Below are 19,875 nucleotides of genomic sequence, written 5' to 3' on the forward strand. Positions count from 1 at the left end.
GAGAGAGAAGAGAGAAAGAGACAGAGAGAGAGAGAGACACAGGAGACAGAGAGAGAACATATATACATTTATACCACATATGATATATACACATGATACATATATAGATATACACATTATACTATTAGAGATACCAACAGAGACAGAGAGACAATTATATATATATATATACAATACTACAAGTGGCATATAATAGGATATATATTAGACATATTCTATACATATATATATTATATACATATAATATATATATATAACATATATATATATATATACTTATATATATATATATATGATAAAGTTTGGAGGCCACTTTCAGTCAGGGGCCCTTGGAATCATCCTAACCCCCCCCCCCCCCCCCCCCCCCCCCCATACGTGCCCCCTTTGAACATGTATGACACCATCATAGTTGTTTCCAATGTGTCTGCAATTGTCCCTTCCAGCATCCTTTAGCTGGACCCACAAATTGATTTGCAAGCCTTCTCCAAGTCCATGACCTTGTTTAGCAATTTTACAATACTGTGACACAATAGTTCAAAAAAAGGTATTAGAAAACACAGATAATGTAATAGGTTGTAAAAATATGAAATAATATAAAGATATCTGCTGCTTTTGGCCAGATTCAGATTTTTAATTATTTGAATGATTTGTGATAACAATGGACCCAACGGCAGATATTGGCTGTGGAAAAAAATAGAGTTTTTAACTGTGGGATTTTTTTTTTTAGAAAAGTTATAGGCTGGTCTAACACAGGGAAAACAGGTCAAGAAGCACAGTAAATGAAACAGGGATAGGCAGTCATTGGAAGAATCCAGCTATGAGCAATGACAACTAGTGAGCATAAATACTGAGGCAGGATATGGAATGACAATTAGAGCTAATCAGAAGAAACGTAGAACAGCTGAGGCAGAAAGATTGAAACTAGTTAGGAGAGGAAGCTGAACTAAACACATGAATACCTTTTACCTAAGAAACGAGATTAACACTGAATTGAGAGAAAGAAAACCGAAGCTCAAACATCTGGAGATCATGACAACATTCACTTTTAATTATATAGCATATGTTTAGGGATATGCTGATTGTTTGTAATTGATTGAATTTGGGGAAACAATGATGGCTTTGGTGATATGCGGAGCATAGTCCCTAACAAGCATGCTCTGTCTCATATTGCACGCTAGGGTCATTACGCGGAGTCGACGCGTGCGTGAGGAGCTTTTTTGATACCTAGAGAGAGGCGAGCTGGCACGCGTGGCGCGTGTCAGGAAAGAATGAACAGCATTTGAAGGTTCCCTCATCAGTCGCACGCGCCCGGTTTGCTGCAGCTGGCGGACCCAAGAGGAAGCATAAAGATACTACAGTGGATACTGGGAGACCCGCGAGCTGATTCGGAGTTTCAAGACAAACAGACATCCTGTCAGTGTGTTCTGTAACTGTGCGGCGAGGAAAGCGAGAGAGGCAGTCCAAACTCAAGTGTCCGGTCTCATTCCGAGATAATTTTTAGAGAAGTTGGCTGGGGCAGCACGTGTACCCTCACCCTGTAACAGAAGCGAGGAAAGTGTTTACCTGGATCTGTTCAAGCCGACTCCAGAGGAAAAGCCGCGCGTACCTGCGGAATGTGCCGCCCGTGAAGGACTGTGCCTCCACTCTTGAGGCTGCTCTGAATCGGAGGGGGTCGCCTGTGCTCGCTTCATCATGTCAGTAGAGCCTGAGTGAGAGACGGAGAGATTAGGGAAAGGAGAAAAAAAAACCGTTAACGTGTGGCAAATTGACCAGCGGGATTACAGCCGGACGCGACATGTTCTTGATTAACGTCATCTCTGTGGTGTTTGTGTTAGGTGAGTACACGAGATGTACGCGTGACACACACACACACACGGGTCTTCCAACTGTCCGCGTGCACGTTGCCTTCTCCTCACCCTCACACGAGGACCATTAAACTGTGACCCCCACAACCTCCCAGTGAGCGGGTTCAGTGGGCTGCCAATTAGGGCTGTGTGTGTGCTCTGTGTAAGCACTTTAGTTTTAGAAACTGGCTGCAAATAAACTGCGTCAATCTTTTAAGCTATTGCGTCACAATTAAAGCACTTGTTAGGCAAACATGATTCCTGCCTAACATTAGATCTACAGGCTGGACCTGCTCGCCTGGATCAATTTTTTTTTAATTTATTCATTCTGTGTAATTGCTGGGCAGCATTGCTTGATTGTGTGTCATTCCTATTCATAGTCTCTTATACTTCTCTCTGATTTTATTTTTATTTTTTCATGACAATTTGAACTGGGATCTTTCCCACATGTGTTCTCTCTCTGAGGCAAGAGACGCTTATCTGATCTAATCTTGTAGGCAGCGTCTCTATAGATGCAGAACTCCTTCTAATTTACCTAGTGTTGAGTGGATTATTAGATTCTGCAGCAGATCATCAGATTATACAGGATGAGCATGAGAAATATTAAACGAATGAATGGGGGGGGGGGGGGTCCTTAAACCGCAGTAACATAACGAATGTCTCTCATAACTTTTTCTGTTATCTGAGCAAAAGTTCTGAGCTGTACTTTGTTTTTTAAATCTAGTTAAGATAACCTCCTGAGTGTACAGCAGGTGTCTAAAAGCATAATTTATTAATTTAGCTGACTATTTACTTCTGCAGTAAGTAAGGGCACTTAGTTTCCTGCTAAACCACATATAGTATGCACTAGGACTTTGAGGAAAGTTGTTTGTAGATTTATTTCACATCCAAACAGTTTCTGTGCAGATGGTGAAGCCAACCACAGAATGATAGTCGACCTATTTAAAACTAGCTGACCCCTAACTAGTCACCTGATGACACGCGTGAGAAACCAGTAAATCCCCCTCCCCCCATCTGTCTGAACACTTGGAGATGAATAAGATGATTAGCAGAGGGTTTTGAAATAGTAAATAGTACACAAAATTGAAATTTGCCTCTGAAAAATCAACTCACCTGCTTTTGTGTCACATTCATATTGGTCTATAATGCCTCTTCAGTTCACATGGGTTCATGTTGATGCACAGTAGCTTTCACAGTGCATTTACATTAACCAGTTAATCGCCTGATCAGAATGCTTTTTTTTTTTTTTTTTTTGTGATAGTCCTGAAACCTGAAAAATGGTCCTGAGAATTTGGCATAATAGCTGTGACATACAATGCTACAGAACCCATTTAAAAGCGATCTTTATAACCCTTGTCTGATTCGCCTCTTTCTGGGGGCGGCAGTCATTGCTGCTCCGCATTTTACAACAGATCGCAAAATGAAATTAATGCAATCACTGCCAAAGACAGTCAAAAGTGAAATTAGAAACCCAGAAGGAATGGTCTGATTTTGGATATAATTTGTTACACATGCAGACCCATGGCTATATATATATATATATATATATATATATATATATATATATATATATATATATATATATATATATATATATATATATATATATATATATATATATATATCATTTGATTCGTAAGGAGTTGACATGCTTAGAAAGGGAACCAGAGGGCAGAACTAGTGGCATCCCAAGAAGACCAATGGAGTTATAGGCATGGGTTACAGTGAATGTAGCTTCGGTGAGTGTAGGGCACTCTGGGAACTGCTGGAAACACATCGCTCAACAAATAATCCTTGCTTTTGATTATACAAAGCTAGATAGGTGTAGCTGCCTGGTATGATAGTGTTACCCACCACACCATAATAATTTCATTGAGATATCCTTCAAAAGTATTCATGCCTCTTAATTTTTTTTTTTAAAGTTTACATTCACAACCATCAGTTCATTTTACTGTGATTGTTGGTGAAACAAAGAGTACACAAAGCCATACACAGTCCTGTTTGCAGTTTGCCAAATGACTTAATGTTATGGGAATATTATTCTGAAGTCACTATGGTCTCACGCCACTCGGACATGCGAGCACGGGCCGCTGATTGCAAGGCCAAGTGCTGCGTAGCTACTGTGCGGGATTATGATTGCTAGGATAGAATGTCTTTGTTTTGTCTCATGCCAAGTCCGCTATCGAGTATTTGGGAGAGCCGAAAGCGAGGAGAGGCAGGAACAGGCAAACCGTAAATCTGCAGCAGGACCGTGGGGTGCAATTACTTTCCATCTATGTGATCTCTGTTCTGTTTCTCAATAAAAGTGCTGGAGCTTCATCACTCCACCGTTTCCTTATTCAATAACTCTAGGAAGCCAGTTATTGTTTAGAATTCCAACCACACTTAGCTACGAGACGCAACATAACTATGGGAGCTTTGTTCGCAGAAATTCTTTTTTTTTTTTTTTTTTTTTTTTTTTTTTTTTTAAATCCTACAGCCAAAATGTCATACAAGGAATAAAACTACCTGTATACATTACACCAGATACAACCTCCCCACCCCATGAGGCGTGTTTGTGGCACCTTCATGCGGTATGAAGGCTTTCCTTTAGCAGAGGTTAGGATGCCGATCAAACTAGATTCAGTTTAACAGAGAAAAATTTAGGAAAAATATGAAAGAAAACCCGTTGGAGTGAGCAATTACCTGAGGCTGAGCCCAATCTGCCAGCAGGTCAGAAACCCTATGCATATAGCCAGTTTCAATGCCAGGCATATGTTTGAGAATAGCCCATTCAAAGTTAAATTTAAAGCCTAAATGCAGTTGTGAATCTGTAGCATGACACTTGTGACCTTATTTGCAACAGAAAGGTTTCTTTTTTATATATTTTTTTCTTCCACTTCATAATCATGTCCAGCTTTGTCATGATCTCAGAACAGTACATTGCAGTTTATAGTTCTAACATTCCAAAATACAAAAAAATGTTCAAGGGGTCTGAATATTCTTGCCAGGCACTATACATAATGTTGAGAGGACTTTACCTTTGCAAATTCCTAAATAGACTTTGTATTGCAGTGTATCTCACTTGGGATTTACGGTCTAACCTTTTTCAGATGAGAAATATCACACTTGCACAGTACAGATGTCTGTAATATCACAAGTATAAAACCCTGAGACATTACCACTGGCGTATGAATGATTGCCATAGTGTAATGCTTGAATCCCAAAGGTCTAAGCCAAACGGGGTTCAAATAAAGTTCTTAGCCTATTTTTGGTCCAACTTTTTCCTTCACGTAAAGATGCTGGTACAACCTTAACCCAGAAATGTACAGTCAAATTCTACCGCTGTCATGTTTTGTAGGTGGTGAATTGGACCAAAATGCAGACAGGAACTGCACGATGAAGGATTTTTAATAATAAAATAGAAAACTTACAAGTCTTTAACTGGCTGAACAGGACATGGAGCACGGAGAAACGGGTGTAACAATAATTCATTGAGGGAGACTGACAAACCAGGAACTTAAATGCTGAGGCAAGTTGGACAATGACAAAGGAACCAGATGAGCTTATAAGAGGTATGGTGCTCATGGTGCCCCCTCCATGAGCCCATATGAGGGATCCGTTAGCTGCCGTCTGACTGCTCCCGACTGCGTCGTTCTCGCATTCTCTGCGGTTAGCCTCAAAAACTCACCATGCTCCGCTAAGTGCTTTTTCTTTAAATGCCGTATTAAGTTTGTGTTGAAGGATTTCGACGTGCTTCCCCCGCAAGTTTTTTTTTTTTTTTTTACGAATGTTGCAGGTCGCAAACTTAACATCACTCTCACAGTGTAAAAGTTCCACAAGGTAGACATGCTTGTTTCTGCTGCCTCACGCTTACTCAGTATGGAAACAAGGGGAGCTGGATTATGCTGCACACAAGTCCTCTGAAGGATGCAAGGCAGGAGGGAAAAGTGATCAGGATTTGTGATCAGCAACAAAAGGTGTAGATCATTCACCGATCACATATTTATCATAGAAACCGGACGATAAATCAGAACATTACTACGCAATATGTAATTGATCCGTGGATAAAGGTACCTAAGCTACAGGGGATACTTTAACAAAGTCATGAGTTGATGAATGGAAAAAGGGTTTGTCACAGAAACATTGAAAAGACCTTGCAAATGTTTCTTACAGTTGTAGACAAAAAACAGCAGAGCATTATTTCACATGCAAAAGCAACAGACATGAGAATGATCCCATGTTCAGCCAGTCACATCTGCCCCTACTTTAAAAATGATTTACTCTATTCAGCTGTGTTTAAAGTCTCTTAATCTATAATAAATTGCAAAAGTTCTACAAACTTTTGAGCACCTTTGGTTTTAATGCATTCCTCCTAATGAATCTTCCTCAGGAAATCAAAACTTGTCATGATCACATTGTTCAGTTTTATCTGGAAAGTCAGACATTTATGATGTTTAATAGGGGTTCTCATCAAACAAAACAGGACTAAAATAACTTTGATTCTTAGAGCAGTTTATACGATGAGTCCTAGTTTTGTATTACACTGCCCATTCTTGCATATCATTCATTGCAGTTTTTCATCTTTTATTTTAATCCCACTTAAAATCTATTGTCTTTGTTAATTTTTCTCCTTTAGGTAAAATAGGTACATCTTGTGTAGAAGTATGTCCACCATTGTTCATACATATTTTGCTTTAATGTTTGTCATGATTTTAATTTCTCCTCTTGTTTAATATTGAGAAGTTATTTTTTTGGGGAAAAAAGAGAAACACACTGACAAATCCTGTATTATTGTTCATTTGGTGGACACCACATTGTATTTGTGCACAGGGGCCCCCAAATGGCTAGCACCGCCTCTGATCTTACCGAGCCATTTGTGCAGCAGCAGGTTCCTAACCTGTCTCTCACCAGATGGATTTCATTCCAGAGCTTCACACATCTATGTGGGATTGCTCCATTGGAGATGTATTTCAGAAGGAGGGACCTTAGCAAAAATCCTTGCATATGATTGGATAAGCTACTTGTCTGTCATCTTTACTGACGTGCTATTTCAACCACTTACATGGAAACCGACACCTTCGTTTCCACTAGCAAAAGCCTTCAAAGCCATTCTCTGGTGTCCTTTTCAAAGAATTAATATTCAGTAGATTAGACAACACTGATGAAATAGCAGCATTAAAGTTACAGGGTGACCAGATTTCTCAGATGAAAACCGGAGACGTCTCTAATTTTGCTAAGCGTTCACTCAAAAGTTCTCTCGAGCCAGCACACATTGGCCTTACTCCTTGGCAAGGCCACAAATACCCAGGCTGGCCCTGGGGGAAAAAAAACGCTCCTGAAACAATTGAAAGTGAGCGGAGCCGTGAGGTGCGCGGCCATTATTAGCCAGTGGAACTGGGGCTATAGAGCCTTCTGGGAGGCAAGTAAATATCACAGCCATGGTCATTTTCTCCGCTTTTCCTCGCTCATGTGAAGCACCTACATCAACTTGAATGTACTGCAAGCGTTGTGCCAAGGCAATGGGTTTCTGATGAAGTGACTTTTTTTTAATTTTACTTTTTAAATCAATAAATAGGCTACAAGCTGAAAACTGTGGAGAGGTTGGAGGGAGGTGGGGGGTTTCACTGCTGCACGAATCAGAGCCAAATCAGACAAAAATGGATAGAAATTATGCTAGACAAGTAAGACTTTTTGGATGGTCCTTTGCAATGGGAGGGTGCTAAAAATGCCTTAGCTTGAATATCTCCAGCGGTTTATAATTTTTTTTTGTAGTTCATATTTTCCACATCTCATTGGCCATATTTATTAGGATTGAATAATTACAAAGCTTCTATGAATAAAACTGATTCTAATGCAGTTTCAGCTCTTAACTGCCGTGAAGCCGTCATAAATATCTTTACATAGCTGGTAGAAATGCCAAGTAGAGCTCTGCTTTTCTTTTTTCCCCAGTCAGCTGTTGCACAGTTAATTTAAAATCCATTCTACAAACACAAATTTACACATTTTAGAACAGCAGTCTGTTGCTTTTAATATATAATCACCATTTACCATTTATCTGAGATTAATGCTGTTTTCAAAAACAACCTATGAGGATAAAACAGTACCAGGTTGTTAAGATCCTGGGAAATGCATTAAGAAACCCATAGTTGAAATGCACCTTTGGTTTTTCAACCTTGAGAGGAAGCTAGAGACGGTGGGAGAAAGTCACATATCGAAAGGAAGGAACATGTGATCCTAGAGAGAAGGTATTATACCTGGATATCTTCTCTCTGTGGCTTTTTAAAGGGCTGTAAATTGAGATTCAAAGCACACAAGAATACAGCTGTATGGCTTTTCTACAGATCCACCACTTGCTCCCCGCTGCCCCAGTTCCCTAAAAACATCTACATTTCTGTCAGATTACTGATTTAAAACAAGCAGACAGATGTTCCAGCTCATGTGTGCCACGATTCTCAACCATTTTTGTATTGGTCTGGATTAGTGAGCTTCAGACAGTATTTTATCGATCAGCAACACTCCTGGATGAGATCAACTGTGACTAATGTATCCAAGGTCTGATGGCACCAGTTCCAGACTGTGCTGTTTGGAACACAAACATGTACTGTTCCACTGTTACTGGTTAGGTACATCCAACATGCAGAAATATGTCTGTGCTTAGACAGCTGGATTATTATTAACTCAAATTTTTATCAATTCATAATATGACGGCAACAATAAACTAGTAATAAGTGAGCAAATTCCTTAACAGTCAACAGAGTGAATCTGTTTCATTGATGTTGAGGTCAAAACTCATCACCTTACTGACGACACAGTTGAGATGTTGATCAATTATTAAAGTTTAATTTGCATAATTGGATGTTTTCCACCATCATTAACCTTGAAGGTGAATTTAGCTGATTTAGATTTAGATGCTGACTATAGCTGATTAAACCTTCTGCTGCCTCTTGGTTTATGCTAAATGATCTGAAACAAACAGGTAGAAACAAACTGGAAAATGTCTATTTTCTGAAAGCCATTTACATCTGCTGAGGCAAATCGATTGTCGTATTGGTGCTTGTTTGGTTCTTGCTGGAAGTGGAAAGAAAAACGGAGAGGTGAAGACAAGCGGCTGTTGTTTTTGATAGACTATTGTAGTGACTTTTGCTTTATGAGCGTCAGAGCAGACTACCCGCTGAGGAGATTAAGAGTGCAGTCTTAATCTCTTTTGGAGTGCAGTGGGTAAATGACAAATGGTACTAGGGCTGGATGATATAGAAAAAAAGTTTTAAAAAAAAAATGCATATTGATCGATATTGATAATTATTGAAAATATTTAAAACCATATTTTATGTGCAGCTCTGCCTGGAGATTTTATGATATTGCTAAATGATTTAATTTTAATAAAGAACACAAACACAGAATTCCAATTAAATCTTTATTTAACCAACTTTTTTAACCATAAGAGATTTTTTTTTTAAAGAAAAACTTAAGAGACCTGAGTTATGATATTAAATACTGACAAAGAAAACACTAAAGTGACCAGTAAAATGACCAAAATAAATATACCAAATAAATAAATAAAAGAGCCTATTTAGGTGGGAATAGTACACTAGTTACTTCTCGGGTTTCATAATTGAGAGGCTGACGCAGGGCTGAGGTCCGAGGTTGTGGCGTGGGAAAACGCAGATTGCAGCTCATTTTGCACTGATTCCCGGCACTAGTCCCACAATTTAGGGAGCGCTGTTAGAGAAAAACCTGCGTCCCGGAACTTTATATCGCAGCTCAAGAGTGGCGAGTAGTTGTTTGAAGCCAGGTTTTTCAACTGCAGACAACAGCAGCATATCCATCACTATGAAGCATGTTACTGCATGCATGATGTCCTTATGCCGCTTGGACGCTTTGTCATTTTATCACAAAGAAGGGAGCCCAGTTTAGCTGCTGTACCTGCTTTGTTTTGGAAGAACTTCCAGAAGGTTCCTAAGAAGACGACGCGGTGTTGCGCGGGGCTGACACAGCTCGCGCTGCTGCAGGTGTGAGCAGCTTACGTGATGAAACAAGTTGGTTGCGTTACCAGACTTTTTTACCGGTTCCTTGCAAGTTTTACAAACTCCTTGTTGCGACATATTCACCTGCTCTGTGTTGTGGTTTGAGAGGGCGGCGCTTTGTGACAGAGTGCCTGGGTCCGCAATTACGATTGGTTGAGAGGAAGTAGTGACTGTAGCATCAACTAATATGATAGGCTAAAGGGAAGGAAGGAAGGAAGGAAAACTGTCTCTATCGAACTTTTATCAACCCTTTTTTTCCTATCGCGCCACACGTCTATCGATCGATATATATTGTTATTGAATTATCGTTCAGCCAGAGGCTGTACTTGTATTGCGCTTTATGAAATACTTAGGACCCCAAAGCGCTTTACACTACATTCGGTCTTTCAGCCATTCACTCACACATTCACATGCTGACAGTGGTGAGCTACATTGTAGTCACAGCTGCCCAGGGTCAGACTGACGGAAGCAAGGCTGCCATCCAGTTCGTACGACTGAGCCCTCTATCCACCACCAATTAAATTTTAATTCAATTTTATTTATATAGCGGGAATTCATGATACATATAATCTCAAGGCACTTTCCAAAGTCAAATTCAATCAGATTATACAGATTGGTCAAAATGTTTAAGGATTCTAAGGAAACCAAGTATATTGCATCAAGTCTTGACAAGCAGCATTCACTCCTCCTGAAAGAGCATTCAGCCACAGGGACAGTCGTTTGCATTGCCCATGGCTTTGCAGCAATTCCTCATGCTGATCAAGCATGAAGCGACAGTGGAGAGGAAACATTCCGTTTAACGGGAAGGAAAAACCTCCAGTAGAACCAGGCTCAATGTGAAAGGTCATCTGCCTTGACCAGCTGGGGGTTAGAGAAGATGGAGCAGAGACACAAAAAGACAAACAAAAGAAGCACACATTGATCCAGGAATCTTTTCTACGTTATATGGTAATAGCAGATGATCTGTCATCCCTGGATGATCTGTCATCCCTGGGTGATGTCACAGCTAACAGAATGCCAGATCACGTGTACCTACTATGAAGGAAAAAAAAGACAGAGAACAAAAAGGTAAAAGATGAAATGACAACAAGCAATGCAAACTGGAGAACTGTAGGAGAACTCTGCAGAGTGAGAAAGATAGACCCTGATGTCCTCTAGCAGCTTAAGCCTATAGCAGCATAACTATAGAGATAGCTCAGTGTAAGCTAAGCCACTAACTATAAACTTTGTCAAAAAGGAAAGTTTTAAGCCTAGTCTTAAAATTAGACAGGGTGTCTGCCTTACGGACCAAAACTGGCAGTTGGATTCCACAGGAGAGGAGCCTGATAGCTAAAGGATCTGCCTCCCATTCTACTTTTAGAGACTCTACTCTTGGAGCCACCAGCAGACCTGCAGTCTGAGAGCGAAGTGCTCTGTTAGGAACATACGGGGTAATAAGAGCTCTGATATGTGATTGAGCTTTATTACTAAAGGCTTTATAAGTGAGGAGGAGAATTTTTAATTATATTCTTGATTTAACAGGAAGCCAATAAAGGGAAGCTAAAATCGGAGAAATATGATCCCGCTTGTTGATTTTCATTATAACTCTTGCAGCAGCATTTTGGATCAGCGTAAGGCCTCAAACTGCATTTTGTGGACTTCCTGATAGTAAAGAATTATAATAGTCCAGCCTTGAAGTAACAAATACATGGACTAGTTTTTCAGCATCACCCCTGGACTGAATATTTCTAATTTTGGCAATATTCCAGAGGTGAAAAAAGAAAACCCTGGAAACCTGTTTAATATGGGATTTAAATGACATGTCTTGGTCAAAACTAACACCAAGATTTTTACTTTATTGTCAGAGGCAAATTTAATGCCATCCAGATTAAATGATTAAGAAGTTTATGTTTTGAAGACTCTGGCCCAAAGATTACAACGTCCGACTTGTCAGAATTTAAAAGCAGGAGATTTGAAGTCATCCAGCTTTTGATGTCATCAAGACATGCCTGTAGTCAAAGTAATTGATTGGATTCATCAGGATTCATGGATAAATATAGCTGAGTTTCATCAGCATAACAGTGGAAATTAATCCCATGCGGTCTGATAATTTTGCCAATTGGATGCACACACACATACACACACACACACATATATATATATATATATATATATATATATATATATATATATATATATATATATATATATATATATATATATATATATATATATATATATATATATATCTCCAGAACAAAATTATATCCAGATTGAGAGGGCTGGTTGCATGTGGAGGATGGGGGTGCAACGCTATGCAGCACACAACTCAGGAGAGTTTCTATTTTGAATAAAGCTTGGTGCGTGTAAACGCATGTCAAAAAACTAAGAGTTAAATGTTCAAAAGAATTCTAGTTGTTAAGTGGCCTGGGACTAATTAATAAATCAGACTGAAAGATGGTTGCTGCTACTCCTCCTCTTCCCATAGTTCTGGGAATGTGGAAATTTAAATAATTGGAGGGAGTTGACTGATTTATACTAACGTAGTCCTCTTGCATTCAGGTTTCTGTGAGACAAAATAAATCAGTCTGATTATCTGAAACCTGTGTCAATGCGGTAATGGGTGGGTAACAGTACAGAAGCTGCAGAGAGGTGTGTGAAACTACAGCTCTGCTTCCTGGTCTGGACCATGGGTTGTCAACATTTTGGAGAACTAATAATTCCGGACAGATTCCTAGAAAGAAAAGCTGCATCATCCAAAGTGGGATGGATACCGTCTCTCTGGATCAGACCAGGTTTGTAGGCCTTATATATGTTAATCAGGAAGGTCAGCTCTGTCCTAGGACACCTCCTCAATTCAATACAGGTAGTGGGAGACATAAGGATTCTGGCAGAAGTATAATCACTGTTTGACAGTATGTGTACCAGAAATAGAACTCAATACAACATCATATACTTATCCTGTGGAAGTAAAAATTCAGTTGAGTATAACAGCCACAGGACCGTTGGGTAAATGGCAGGTCTCGGTGAAAGGCATTGTGTAAATGTTAATCTGATTTTAAGCACTAGGTGTCATTATTACTTAAAATTCCTTTTAAAATATGAAATTTTAAAAGGAACACTTTGTTCAGTTAGTGCAGCGGTTCCCAAGCTTTTTTCGCTGCGCACACCCTTCCGTGTCCCAACCCAATCTTCCAAAGAAAAAAGAAAAAAAATGCAGTTACAACTCAACCATCATAACAAAGGTTATGCAAATAAAATTAGAACATAATTTGAATTAAATTGCAATAAAGTTACACACAACATCCACAACAGAATCCTAAGGATTTTCATGTGCATCGGTGGCTCAGCGTGGAGCGAGAGAAAGAAACACTCAGATCGGTAACACCTCCACAACCTGAAATGTCTCTGAAGCAGAGATCATCCAGGTGGATTCATGGAGTACAGAGCCAGAACGCTCGATAAAGATGTTATTAATCAGAGAAATAAAACATTATATCCTGATTGTTTCACAAGGGTTACATTCAGCAGGTAAACACGGCAACACACCTCAGCTCCCTGCAGCCCCACCACCGGTTTCCCTGTTCCGGTCTGAATACGTGCTAAAACTGTATCTTTAAAATTAACTGCACCTGTCTGAATCACAATGAAAATTATTACAGATCTGTGCGTGAGCATAGTCAAGAAACTGCGTCTAGCCCCAATTTTACCAGCAGCGGTGTGGGCGTGACATGCACATCAGTGGTTGTCGTGGTTCAGAGTCACAGCACCATGAGCAGCGCTGTTTGTAGGCGCTCCCGGATCCGTTGCAATTCTCTCGTCTGTTGTCTCCGATTCTCTCTCTCTTGTTTCCTCCTTCATCACTAACTTTGACCTTAGATTAGGCCATTTTGTATCATTATTTTGTACTGTCAACGTTGCTAAACTTTTACAATCCATTTTAATTTAAAAGTACTCAACTGAACGATTACTGCATTTTTACTGCATTATTATCTTGCACTGCCAACATTAAACTTTTCAAATTAAGCCTTTTTTGCACCACTATCTTTGCACTATAAACATGTGGAAAAGTTTTCTGTGCACTTTTTTAAAAACTGTTTTTCTCCTGCTCTGTACATTCTTATCACTGTTGCACTTTATATTGTAATGTTGTTTTATTTCAATTGCAATCTCATTACATTGTTGTAAGCTGTATGCAACGGAATTTCTTTTTATATGCACTCTGTACATACAAAATGGCAAAGTTGTCTAAGTCTAATTATCAGCCAAAGAACAAATGAGGGCACCAGTTACTGCGCAAGCTGGGAAAGCCTCAGGACTGTCTCGAGCACATACGTCTGATACAAAAACAGATGCCGAATTTGAGTCATTAATTAAAACGACAGGGAACACCTCAAAGTCTGCTAAAGCCAGGAGAGAGGGCTGGCAATAAGTAGCAGACAAATTAATGCATAAATACTGTCCATGGTAGATGTTTCTATCACTTTCTACAGTATTAATTTTTGCATTTTAATAATTTGATATTTACTTTGTTCTTTTATATCAGAGCCTCCACGGGACCCACTAGAACATGGGAACAAGTAAAAGTGAAGTACAAGAATATTCTACAAAATGGTAGCCTTTAATTATTATACTTTATTTTAAAAAGGCACTTGTTATGTCAAGAGATCCAAATTTCGGTGTCATTCCTTAGACACTGGAAGTAAAGAACACGTGCAAACTGGGATTTTTAACAAAAAAATATTTATCTATAAAAAAATGAAGTTCTTCCTTGTCCAAGTCATACACAATTTACACAGTAAAACTGTATTGCTCCGTGTCTAGATAATCCATCCATAGTTTTTTTCTAATACAATATACGGCTCGAGAAAGTAAAACTAAACTTCACAATAAAATGGCCTGAACAAATCTTACGGAATATGATAAAAATAAAAAGCAAACCATCATACAAAATAACTTAAATATTTTCTATTTATGGCTCTAACACCACGTTTTCCTCTTTAAAAGCCACTGTTAAATGATGTTTGTCTGTTTATAACAGCCACCAAGAGAAATCTCTGTACAATTACACTGTCGCGCTGCGCTAAAGGATCCTGTCTATTGCGCAATACGCGATTAATTCGAAAAGCTCTAAAATTATTCTTGCACCTTCTGCAACAGGTTGCCGTTGTAAAAATGGACATGGATACGACATACTTCCCATCTCCTCCGCTTATACAGCTGCGATCTAATACTGTTTACATGAAATAAGCCTGCTCTCGAGCAGGTTTAAGCTGCCGCACATGTTGCTATGACAACCAGTGCAGGAAGTCTTTCGAAGAACCAAACGATCCAAGATCATGCCAAATCGTCAACAATCAAATCCAGCTAACTCGGTTAGCGACGTACGAAGAGCGGACCCCTGAACAATAAAAAGACTGAGTTAATGTTGTTTGGGCGCATTGACGTCTCTAAAATCAGCATTGACCTTGGACCTTAAAGTCAGTATCTGACACTGAATGCTACAGCCCTGAGTGTAAGACTTGAGAATAAATTTAACTTTGATGCACAGTTAAAATCTGTGGTCCAGTCCAGCTTTTCTAAACTGAGACAGCTGACTAAAGATTTTAATCTATGCTCTAATTACAGTTTGGTTAGATTTCTGCACTGCACTTTACTTTGGGCTTATCAAAACTCTTGTGGCTTGACTGCAGCTGGTCCAGAACGCTGCTACTCTTCTTTTGACTGCTACCAGAAAATGAGAGCAAATTTCTCCAGTTTTATCAGCAATTCGTTGGCTGCTGGTTCATATTCGGATTGATTTTAAAATGGTTTTATTTGTTGTTAAATGTCTTCATGGCCTTGCTTTCCAGGATCTGTCAGACCTGATTCACGCTGCCTTTCGTTTGCTTAGGTTGGCAGTTTTTATTAGTCGTTCTGATCCTTGTGGTTCTTAGCTGCTGTCGTTATCTCTCCTAGTATGTGTTTACTTCAGTCAGTGTTTATGTTAACTAAAGCATCTGTTTATACTTATTATTGACTTCTGAGTTAATTGAATAGACACAGCACTACACCGTGTTACTAGATCTGACTGTTTCCAGCCCAAACACAACGTAAAACCCGCCCTACTAAAAAAACACAGCCCAAATCTCAAAATCTCAGCACGAAGCTCTCCATAAAATATGCAATAAGACAATCAAATAATCTACACACACAGGATCACCTTTCCAGTCACTTTGTCATAGCATCCACTGAATGTTTTACTGAATAGCGTCCCAGCATCAGTTGTAAATCTATCAATATAAAAGCTCTCTCTCCATGAAACATTTTAAAATTGATCAGTAGATCTCAATGCTTTTGAGGCATTTACAATTGTCAATGGCCAATTCATAGTGACACTCGATTAAAAGGAGACTATTAATCATTGATTATATCAAGTTCCACAGATTCCACACATTTGTTAATAAATTAACTAATAAAATTAGTGCGAGGAGGCATAATGTAGGTTTTACTTTTCTTCCACACAATAACTAATTTGATATAATGTCCTACTCTTTCTAAAAAAAAAAATTAAAAATCACCACCCAGAGCTATTCTTCCAGCTCAACATGTTCAAAAGAAGCCCAATTGGCAACACGTTTTTTAGATGTTTGGTATTTTATTTTATAATTTTTTTTTTAACAAATGTAAGAGGGGTCACATACCCACTGTTCCACCTGATACAAATAAAATCTTTACTGAAATAGTGTGCACCCCTTGAAACATAGAAAGCCCCTCTCCCCCCTTATCTCGGGCATACAATGCTCATGCCACGAGCTGCTGATGCTTTATCCTTTACAGTCGGGCGTCTCAATCGCCTACATTTCTTGTGACATGTCAGTACGTTTCCAAAAACTTTTGCTAGTGGTTTGAAGTGTGGGGGTAGATTGCATGTTTGTTAGGATAGTTGGCACATAGAGCTGTTTCTTCTCCAGCAGGCATCCATCACACCTGTCAATGCACGGCAAAGAGAGGCTGCGACGCCGCACGTCCTCCCCTACTTGGAACAGTACTTGGAACAGTTCATTGTATCCGCTCTGAATCACATAAAACAGTTCGATATGGAAAGTATTCTTCCTGCCAAGCAGATTTCTGAATGACTGCAGTCATAAAAACAAGAGGTTTGCATGTCTGAACTCATGTAGGCAAGTATGAGTGTGGGACGTTGGGAGTCTTTAGTTAGGCACACTTTTTTGTTAAACTGATTAGCTCTTTGCCAATGCTCACATTGCTGTTTGATGGTGGGTGCAGGCGCTTAGCGCCCCACAGTTTTGTTCATTTGGTAGATTGGGGTTTAAAGTTTACTATAAATTATGCAATTCTTTGTTTTTTCTGCATCGGGGAAATTATGGGCACCAGCAATTAGCTACTTTGTCGATACCTTATAGAATAGTCAGTCATACAACATGGAAACAAAGTTTACTTATCTCTGAAACACCAGCTTTACACTGTGGCTGTAGGTGGATGAAGTAGGCTTCTGATGCTAATCGCTACGTGTTTGGTTTTTTTTAGGCGGAGGGGATTTATTTTTCTGTGTGGATCTCAATTTACTTGGGCAGGCTGCACTGTATTCTTGTAGGGTCAACCAGAAAGGGCTGAGCTTAAATGAGGTGCGGGTTGTGGTCCTGATCTAGTTGCGATTTGCCACAAACCCCGACGCACACTGCTTCTAGGGAAGCAGCTGCGGCTGTGGCTCTGGTTGCAGAAACAGTGCTCGCGAGAACAGAAGTTCACGTGGGTTCAAGCTCTTTCCACGAGCACTTGCCTTATAAACAAAGCCTGTTTTCGGCTGCACACCCAATATCTCGTATTTCTCTGTTGTATTTTGGTGTGTTTTGGCTTTCTAACAAGGGTAAGTGTATTCTTCTCATATTTATTATTACAAGATAGTATTATATTATTAGAACTGTTACTTGTTTTAGGTGGCTGTATATTGCCAAAATTTTAACCTAAAACGTTAAACCTTGATAGATAACATTGCTTAGTACAGTTGATGCCTACTCCTGTTATCAGTATAAATATTAAGCATGTTTACTGGAATAATGTAAGAAACATGGTCTGTTTTTGCGTTCAGCTTCCAGAAGAAAGGTTCTTGCTGCTGCCGCCATTCTTCTTGCACTGCAGGAAGACGTCAAGGTGAGACGAAGAAGTAGAGGATTATGTTTGTGGGTCCATCCCATCAATCAACAAAGACTGGCGCAAGGAGATTTTCACAATCTAATGGCAGACCTGAGGCTAGACAGACAAAGACATCACCACTACTTTACAATGAGTGCTGAGCAGCTTCTTTCCATTATTAGTCATGAACTGCATCGACAGTCAACTGACTTCAGAACTGCTACAGAGCCCAAACCACCTGCAATTGCTTTGAGGTAAAGTCACCAAATTAAGAATACAACATAATTGTTGAAAATGTTTATCCACACACAATCTTTCACACACTAATTATAATTGTTTTTAAAATCTCTAAATTTGCCCTCTGTAAGCCACATTTGCTGAGCCTCAACATAACTAGTACCCAACTCGAGGCATGGGTATTTTAGATGGGGCTTCCTGGAGGACACTGACCAGTTGGTCCCTGAAATCTGGTGACTGTGGAGGTGAAGTCCTCCCCCTCACATCCTGTGTAGGCTGCACAGTTGTTCTCTCCCTTGGGCTGCAGGACTTCTTAGTCCCTTCCACCTCTCGAGAAGTAGAGGGGACCGGAGAGGGTGCTGTACTTACAGATGATGGGATGTGAGATTTGTCGGCCTCTACTTCACTGGCAGGAGTTGTGGGCTGTGTAGGTGGTAGGGTTACTAGCACACTGACAGCAGGTGTTATGGGACTCAAGTTGCTTTTTGACCTTTACAATGCCAATGGCAAGCATACGTTGAGACAGATTAGAAAATGCAGTATAATGTCAATGCACTAGTACAATACTATACTATGTTTTCCATAAAATTATATTTATGTAAAAGTACATACACTCTGTGTTGTATATGAGGCCTTAAGAAGGACTCATGCATATTTGCATGTGGGGGTCTGGGAGCTGGCATCAGAACCACTAGAAAGGTACCTCTTCAAATTCTTCACAAACTGGTCACGTAAAACCCTCCACCGGTTTATGCAATAATCCACTACAAAAAAGTCAGAAATAATTATGAACTACTGACATATTTCTTTTTTGTCTCCACAGATATCTGGCATCTGGTAATTCCCTAACAAGCCTAGCTTTTAGCTATCGGCTAGGCCACTCCACTGTTGTGCAGCTATTGGACATGGTCCATGCAGTTATAGTGATGACTGGTAGAGTTCCTACCCCAACCCATCAAACAGACCTGGACTGACAAGGCACATGTCTTCTGGGAAAAAAGTAATTTTTCAAACTGCTTGAGAGCTATGGATGGCAAAAAGGTGAACGTTCAGACAAAAGATAAACTTCTCCACAGTGCTTATGGCTCTAGTGGATGGTTCACGGCCGATCAGGTCGGCGACTTTGGCAGGATGAGGAGGTGTGTTTGCATCATCAGATCTGGAGAAAGGCCTGGAGAGTAGAACTTTACATGTGTCTCTGAGTGCTCCTTTGTCAGGTGCTCCTGAGCTTGGGTCGCTGCCACACGTCATGGTAGGAGATATGTATTTTCCTCTCAAGACTTCCCTGTTGAGGCCCTACCCAGCCACAAACGTTGATATCATGATCAATGTTTAAAATGATTTTTAATTACAGACCATCATGGGCTCGGATTGTAGTAGAGTGTACCTTCGGCATTCTAACAACTAGGCGGGGAATTGTATTAAAAGACATAATCTTGCTCCCAGATCATGTTGACTCACTAGTTGTGCTGGCTTGCATTGTACACAACTTTTTGCTTTCCCTAGGTGACAACATAAGGATACTGAATGAGGCTGAATAGAGAGGTCAGGATTTTTGCAGAGCACATAGGCGCTGGAGGTACACATGAGAACCGGAGGGCATTTACTACCTACTTTTAACCATCCAGCTGGTCAAGTGCCATGTCAGGAAAAAAATATCTAAATAATATAGG

At 39.8% G+C, this 19,875-nt stretch overlaps 1 protein-coding gene across 1 annotated transcript in view; it reads left to right on the top strand.

Annotated features, from left to right (window-relative positions):
* The first annotated feature begins 1,458 nt into the window (after positions 1–1,458).
* LOC105918810 (GDNF family receptor alpha-2) overlaps positions 1,459–19,875 on the top strand; it is a 476,342-nt gene continuing 457,925 nt past the window's right edge. Inside the window, exon 1 of the mRNA XM_036140658.1 lies at positions 1,459–1,835. Coding sequence (XP_035996551.1) covers positions 1,796–1,835 — 40 coding nt within the window. The 5' untranslated portion in view covers positions 1,459–1,795. The remainder of the gene's footprint in view (positions 1,836–19,875) is intronic.

Source organism: Fundulus heteroclitus, chromosome 8 (genome assembly GCF_011125445.2).
Source record: "Fundulus heteroclitus isolate FHET01 chromosome 8, MU-UCD_Fhet_4.1, whole genome shotgun sequence".
Taxonomy (NCBI): Eukaryota; Metazoa; Chordata; class Actinopteri; order Cyprinodontiformes; family Fundulidae; genus Fundulus; species Fundulus heteroclitus.